This window comes from Musca autumnalis, unplaced genomic scaffold, assembly GCF_047663935.1.
Source record: "Musca autumnalis isolate F117 unplaced genomic scaffold, ASM4766393v1 scaffold_4, whole genome shotgun sequence".
Lineage (NCBI taxonomy): Eukaryota > Metazoa > Arthropoda > Insecta > Diptera > Muscidae > Musca > Musca autumnalis.
In genome coordinates this window covers 23,986,293-23,993,619 of record NW_027411977.1, presented here as the reverse complement: position 1 = coordinate 23,993,619, position 7,327 = coordinate 23,986,293, and the positions used below count along the sequence as shown (strand labels likewise).

The 7,327-nt window shown below is 36.1% G+C and overlaps 1 protein-coding gene across 13 annotated transcripts in view; it reads right to left on the bottom strand.

Moving 5' to 3' along the window:
- Nucleotides 1-463: 463 nt before the first annotated feature.
- sty (sprouty signaling antagonist) overlaps nucleotides 464-7,327 on the bottom strand; it is a 48,604-nt gene continuing 41,740 nt past the window's right edge. For all 13 annotated transcript variants that reach the window (XM_073986188.1, XM_073986179.1, XM_073986186.1 and 10 more), the window contains one exon: nucleotides 464-7,069. In XM_073986188.1, the coding sequence (XP_073842289.1) occupies nucleotides 4,713-6,842 (2,130 nt within the window). In that variant the 5' untranslated portion in view covers nucleotides 6,843-7,069 and the 3' untranslated portion in view covers nucleotides 464-4,712. The remainder of the gene's footprint in view (nucleotides 7,070-7,327) is intronic.

Here is a 7,327-nt window from a genome sequence, read left to right as displayed (position 1 = left end):
TTTGCAGCTTATTTTGGTAACTTTAACTACCAATATAGGCTGTGAACAATTTTGAAAAAGTTTTACAAGTGTTATTGTGGGAATTTGTTTTTCCGGTGATGCCAGGTTTGTTCATATACTATGTATGTTTGTATGTATTCGAATCTATGGATTTTTTATTTTCTTCTCCTTCATTCTTGACATGTTTTCTTTCTTTTTTCGTTTAATATATTTTTCTTTTTTGTTTTTTTTTAATAGTTTTAAATAACATTTCTAATTATTAGTAATTATCTGTTTGCAGTCTTTGGTTATTCATTTATTTGTTTATATATTTCTTTATTTTTTATATATTTTTATGTGTTGTTTTTTAATGTATATGCTGTTTGTGTGTGTTCTTGGGGGATTTTTAATATGTATATATATACAGTGAAATATATTTGAGTTTTATTTGTTTATTTACTTTAATTATTTGATTTTTTTGTTGTTTAAATTAATTATATATTTACATATAGTATATGTATACGTTTTTGTTTATATGTATTATATATACACACATACAAAAGAGTGTTTTTGTTTTGCATATGTATAGTTAATGTTTAGTTTTCAATTTTCGTATTTCAGTTATTCTTCTTCATTCATACATAAAATACCTATATATATTTTAGCTACATATATAGTATATGGGATTGATTTTGGATTTGGATTTGTTTTATATTGTTATTACTTTTTTTGAATATTTTTTTTGGTATATACTACATATCTTGTACATATATATAGTATATACATACATCATATATATTATGTAATTTTATTTATTGTTTTTTTTATTGTTAATATTGAGTTTTTTGCTGTCTGTTTGTTCAGTTTTTTCGGTAATATTTGGGATTGGCTTATTTTCTGAAGTTAGTTTATTTCTATTTTTGTTTTTGAGGATTTAAGTTTTGAAGAAGGGACGTAAATTCAATTGTAATAATTAGGCGATTTGTTTGACAGGTATACTTTTCCAACTTCCAAGGAAATAAGATTTTATTGATTTGTCTGTTCCAGAGCATTAAGTAATCTACCTCTCCTTTAAAAATATTTTTATTATCTTTGTTTATTAATTGCCAATTCGGTTTTCGAATTATAGGCGACCAAAAATATTGCATAAATTAATTATATACTTAAGATTTTATAATTTTATATGTTTTTCAGGTTCTCTGCAAGGGCATCCTTGTCTTTAGAATCCCTTAGAAGTCTTACAGAATCCCGAATTCCCGTTCATACTTGGATATTGGAAATCTTCTATAGACAGAGTTTAATTTGAGGTCTTCTTAATATAACTTGAATCTTCAGAATTTACCTGAGGTATTTTATATTTGGAGGACAAAAACTGATCTTTCTAAAATCTTCTAGGTAGGAGATCTTCTGACTTCTTCAACTAATATAATTTCTTTTGAGACATTTTTAAGACAAAAAATTAAGCACTTCCTTGTCTTGATTTTATAATTTTCAGTGAGGAAAATTTCACCACCTTTTTTCTTCACATCTAAAATGCCCACAGTCGATACTAAATCGTGTTCTTTCAAGGTTTTGATGTGAACTGTACTACATAGAATTAAATCTACCGTGAGGTTTGGCCGGACAGTAAATTCTATTAAGCGGCACGGTAATGTGTGGATCAATGAGGACGATAATAGTCTTAAATAAAGCTTAAAAGCGCTTTAAGCGCTGACAAATACTATAGTTTTGGCTCAACTGCCACAGTTTGTGGCACGTCAATTTTAAGTGTCTTAAGGACATAAAAAAAGAGTCTAAAATCTTCCAAATACCTCTAATCGGGTTAACTAATACAGAAGGGGGACTCTATTGACCTGTTTCTTTAAGACGATTAGAATTCAAATTCGTTCGAATTACTACCAAACTCACTTTATTGTAAAAAATAATAATAAAAACTAATGAATTCTGAGTTCTTAAAGGCCATTCAGTTTAAAATATTGACAGATGCCGCAAATTCACTATCAAACTTATGACAGCTAAACCCAAAATTAAAACCTTTGAAATTTTAGAAAAATGAATGAATTCATAAAATCTTCCAAATACTTCTAATCCGGTTTACCACTGCAGCAGGAGTACCCTAAGTGTCACAACATCACCGCCTAATGGACAGAAAAAATACAATTGTTTTGATTTACCTGCCACATAAGGTGACACGTAAAGCCAATTGCTTACTTAATGTGGGAGTTCAAAGGAACATTCGGTTCAGATGAATTGATAGTTGAATAGGAATTCCCTATTAAATTGGCGATTCTAAGCCCAAAATTTTGTGGCACGTAGTGCTTTGTGGACAGAAAATAAAACTGGTATTCTGGATTCTGAAAGCGGATATATGCCAACAATTTCTTACAAGGAGATTTTCTAAGCATTTAGAACCCTAAATTCCAACTTATGACCTGAAGTTGGCTGCAGTTAAATAGCGCCCACATTCCGGAGACTCCAAATCAAAGGAATTTGAAAATTCCACTATTGAATTCAATTGGATTTTGAAAACTCCGTGATTTCCCAAATAATCTCCATTTTCCCTATTTTATAAATTTTGATATTATCTTGATCTGAAGTTGGCTGCAATTAGGAACTTCTATATCATAGAGTTTAACAACTACTGTAGTGTACTGAATTCAACTGGATACCGAATATTCTATAACAACTGGAGAACCTTAAATTCCATTGAGAACTCCATGAACCGCTTTCAAAGATAAATTGTCCATCGAAAATATTTAAGAACTGAGAACCCTATATTGTAGTTACAAACCCTCATTTCTAATTTTGTTTCCTTGATTTTGGGATTTTTTGCTTTTCAAATAACCAAAAAGTGGATCTATGCCAACAATTTCTTACAAGGAGATTTTCTAAGCATTTAGAACCCTAAATACCAAATTATGACCTGAAGTTGGCGGCAGTTAAATAGCTCCCACATTCCCGAGACTCCAATCCAAAGGAATTTGAAAATTCCCCTATTGAATTCAATTGGATTTTGATAACTCCGTGATTTCCCAAATAAACTCTATTTTCCCTATTTTATAAATTTGGACATTTTCTTGATCTGAAGTTGGCTGAATATTCTATGAATTTCTATTATGTTTAACAATTCCTGTGAGCTATTGAATTTAAACGGATATTGAAATTTCGATGTAACTGGTTTTTAGATTTTTTCCAATTTTATGATTTAATGGATATAAACATGACCTGAAGTTGGCTGCAGTCTGTTTACAACAACTTCTGGCAGTTATTGAATTCAACGTGATTTTGAAAATTCCATGAATTTTTCAATAACCCATTTCAATTATCCACAATAACTCCCATATTCCAGAAGCTTAACGAAATTTAACGACTCCTGAAAGCTATTGGATTTAAATTTACAAATAAACGCAAATTTCCCCACTTAATGGTGTTTGTTTTTATTCCATGACCTGAAGTTGGCTGCAGTCACAAACTCCCATGTTATTTAAGTGCATTGGAGATATTTTCAATTTCCTATTTTTCCTTTTATTTACTTCAATATCAATTTTCAATTATAATAGATTTCATTTAATAACAATTTACTTTAGCAGTGAGAAGTCCTTGAAATCTCTCCGCTGGACTTCACAAATTTGACAATGTCTTGACTCTATCTAAGAGCTTTTAAGAAATTTCCCATTATGTGACATTTTCTTCCCCACATGCCCCTTAATTTTTTTTGGAAAATCAAAGTTTTTGGGAATCTGACACTGAAAGTGTAGAATTTATTTTCTGTTCAACTTTGAAGTTAGAGGAAAAAAATCAAAATTCTATCCAGATTTAAAATAAAAAAAAAAAAATAATCTCCTTGGAAGCTAAAAATGAAAAGAATTCAAATAACATTCCTTCCATATTACAAAACGCCCTTTACAATTGAATTTCCTTTCCCCATTAATAATGATGTATTTCAATGTAGGTCTATTGAGTTTGCAACGGTGCCGAAGGAAAGCTAGTTACACACGACTCCCTCTGGGAAATAAACGATCTTTAAGATCACCAATTAAAGGCCATACTCTCCAAATATTTTTGTTGTGTTTATAGTTTTCTTTTCATAATAGTTTTATTTGTTTTGTTTTCATATTCTTTTTAAGTGATATTTTCTTCTTCTTGTTCATTATTATTTTTTAAAAATAATAATTATAGAAAAAAAAACGTATTTATGTATGTGATTTCATTTTTGATTTTAGTTAGGAGGAGGGGAGTGAGATTTTATCTAAATACAGTTTAGTTAGTTTGGTTTTCTTCTTCGTGAATCATTTGTCTTTAAATATATTTTTAATTATAGTTTTTTTGCTTATTCTCTTTTCATTCTCCATAACTTCATACGATTCTTCTTCATCGTCTTCTTTCCTTTTTCATTATATATAATATTAATTATACATGTACATATTTACAAACATAAATGCTTTGATATTTTGTTCTTGGTTCCATGTTAGGGGTCAGCGTTGCCAACAAACAAATGTAAACGTAAACGATACCGAAATGTTCGAACCTTCTTCGATTTGATGGTTATCGTCGAATCCGTTTCACGCAGGTGATTGGCCACTCAACGGTTGCTTACTTTTTTAGCTCGGGGGGAAGTGTGGGGGATTGCCTTTCCATTTATTTTCCCGTGTGTGTTTGTGTTCCGGTCAAGTGTTGCCATTTGCCTGGTCTTTAGTTTCTCTGTTTCGTTTAGCTGGAATTCATTTTTCTCTTTAATACTCTGGACTGGAATCAAGTAATCTTTTTTCAGGTGTTAAATCTCCCTTTCTTAGTATTCGATTTGCCGCACTATTGCATTCATGATGATGATGGCTGGCTGCCGATTTCGAGTTGTTGCCGCCACTGTTCGATTGCATACCATTGCCACCTCCGCCACCGCTGCCACCATTGCCGAGGACCATAACATTGTTGCCATTGCTGCCAATCGATGTTATGGGGAACATACTTGAGGTTGAACCTATTTGCTGGCAACGACAGCCTCGCCTTGCAAAACGGCCATAGCACTTTTCACATGCCGCCACGCATGCTCTCATTGGCCAATAACACCACAGGCAGGGTAATACCAGCGACAGGGCTCCCAACCAACCCCATCTTTGGGTACGCTTATAGGGTCCACACGAACAGGGATTATCTACACATGGTGTACCCGAACCATCATCGCAGTCGAGGTCATTGTCTCGGGCACAATGATAGAAGAGGGCCTTGGCACAGCACAGACACGAAGCGTAGTCTATGATGGACTCAGCACTGCAAAGGCAGGTTTTGTTGCATACCCAGGTCTGGGGTAATGGCCGTGGACTTTGGCATTGTTCACAGCGACAACGTTCACAACGCGGACAGGTTATGGGATTCAACGAAGAGGGACCTTCACTGCCACCAATGACCATGGGTCCAGTTAGGGGGCTGGCACCATTCACTGCCGATATCATGCCTTGCGATGTAGGTATGCCCGTGGCTATGTTGTGCATATCCAGCAGCTCATCCAGGGCTGGTAGTTCCTTGGCGAATTTACAGGAGTTTGCATTGCTTGACAAGGCGGGTTGTTTTGTTATAGGTTGATTGATGGGTTGCAGACCCGTTAGGCCAAAACCGCCCCTTGTATCCGCTGGCGTTGGCGATAGTTTGCCCGTCACCGTTGAACCCTTGGATAGGTGGGGTTGGTGGTGCTGCGAATGTAAAATGCCATCCGTCCCATCGATGCCCAACGGCAGTGCTGATGTCGCTGAGCCAGCAGCTGAGGTCGCATGCCTTTGGGTTTGCTGATGATGGTGAAGGTGGTGGACTTGATGCTGCTGCTGTTGTTGGCGCAATTCACGTTGCGGCAGCAACAGCAGGTGATGCGTTGTGGTTTGACCATTGTCATGCTCGCCGGCCGGATGTTGGATACGCGTTGCATTCTGCAGTTGTTGGGCCGTACGCAACGGTGTGTCCACATACTCATTGCCGAGTCTTTCGGACTCGGGTCTAGGTTGCGCCAGTGTGACGGTAGATGATGGCACCTGTTCTGTAGTATGGAAATGATTAAGGAAATTGTTGTTGTTATTGTGGTGGTGGTGTTGCTGATTGCCACTGATTGCCGTTAACAGCGGCACTGCTGCCGAATTCCCCAATACAGGTGATACTGCCACGGGTGGTGGTGGAGGTCGGCGTCTTGTAAAACTATTTGCTGCAATAATACCGTTGTTCGTCGATGATGTCGACAATGTGGAGGAGATGCCACCCACCGACGTTGTTGATGTATTGGTGGTTGTAGAATTGGAGCTAATTTGACTACCGTTGCGACTCAAATTGCTGGGTCTTTGGGGTAAATAGGTTAAATGATGAATTTGATAATCGTCTGCTAGGCCCGTTGATGATGGTTGTTGGGTTATGACATCAATATTGCCAATGTGGTTGTTGTTGCAACCGACACGATTGTAGCGTATGTTGCTAACGGGAGGAGGGGGTGCGGCAACTACCAAAGCGGCGGAATTGCTGTTACTGGAGGAGGATGTTGTAGACGATGATGATAATGAAGTTGATGATGATATGGGAATTGTGTTTGCTGTCGACGACGACGTGGTTTGGTTAATACTAATTTGTTGTTGCTGCTGCAGCTGTTGCTGGTGATTCAAGTTATTGTTCCTACTTAAATCCGTTTGATTTGTACATTGAGGTGTGTTTATAACTTCCGTTTGTCTCCCGTTTACAGATGCTGTGTTTGCTACTGCTGTTGTCGTATGATTATTCGATGCCGTCGTATTCATCATCTCTGGCTCGGGAGCTCTGGGACGATGGATTTTTGGTAATAATTTAGGGGGCCGAGGAGGCGCCAAGGGATCGCCGCCATTTCTGCGATCCATGTAGCGTTTAACTACTCTGTTTTAAGACCTCAATCCCCTCGAAACTTTTGCCGGGGACCATCAGTTTCCCTCATCCTCCTTTTACGACGCACACACAACAATGGTGGCGTAGTTTGTTCTGGCTTTAAGGCTAGCCTTATTTTTTTCCAAAACAATTGGCGTTAACAAACTTTTCGAATTGTGTGTAGTGGTTGATTAGATCTTTAAAATTCCCAAGCGATTGCTTTCTGCAAAGAAATGAAAGGAGAAAAAAGATGATTATTGTTTTGAAATTCAATCAGAAAGGTCATAAATTATAGCTACATAAATAAAATAAGAATCAGTGGATAGAAAGAATTTAAAAATTTATGGGTTCACAAAAGTGTGATTTAGTGGCGCCCAACAGTTTTGTTAATTCTTCTAATTTGTATAGTCTGCCCCTCAAGGGCCATAAAATTTCAATAATTAATAATTATTAACAAAAACCAAAACCAATAGAAAATCTC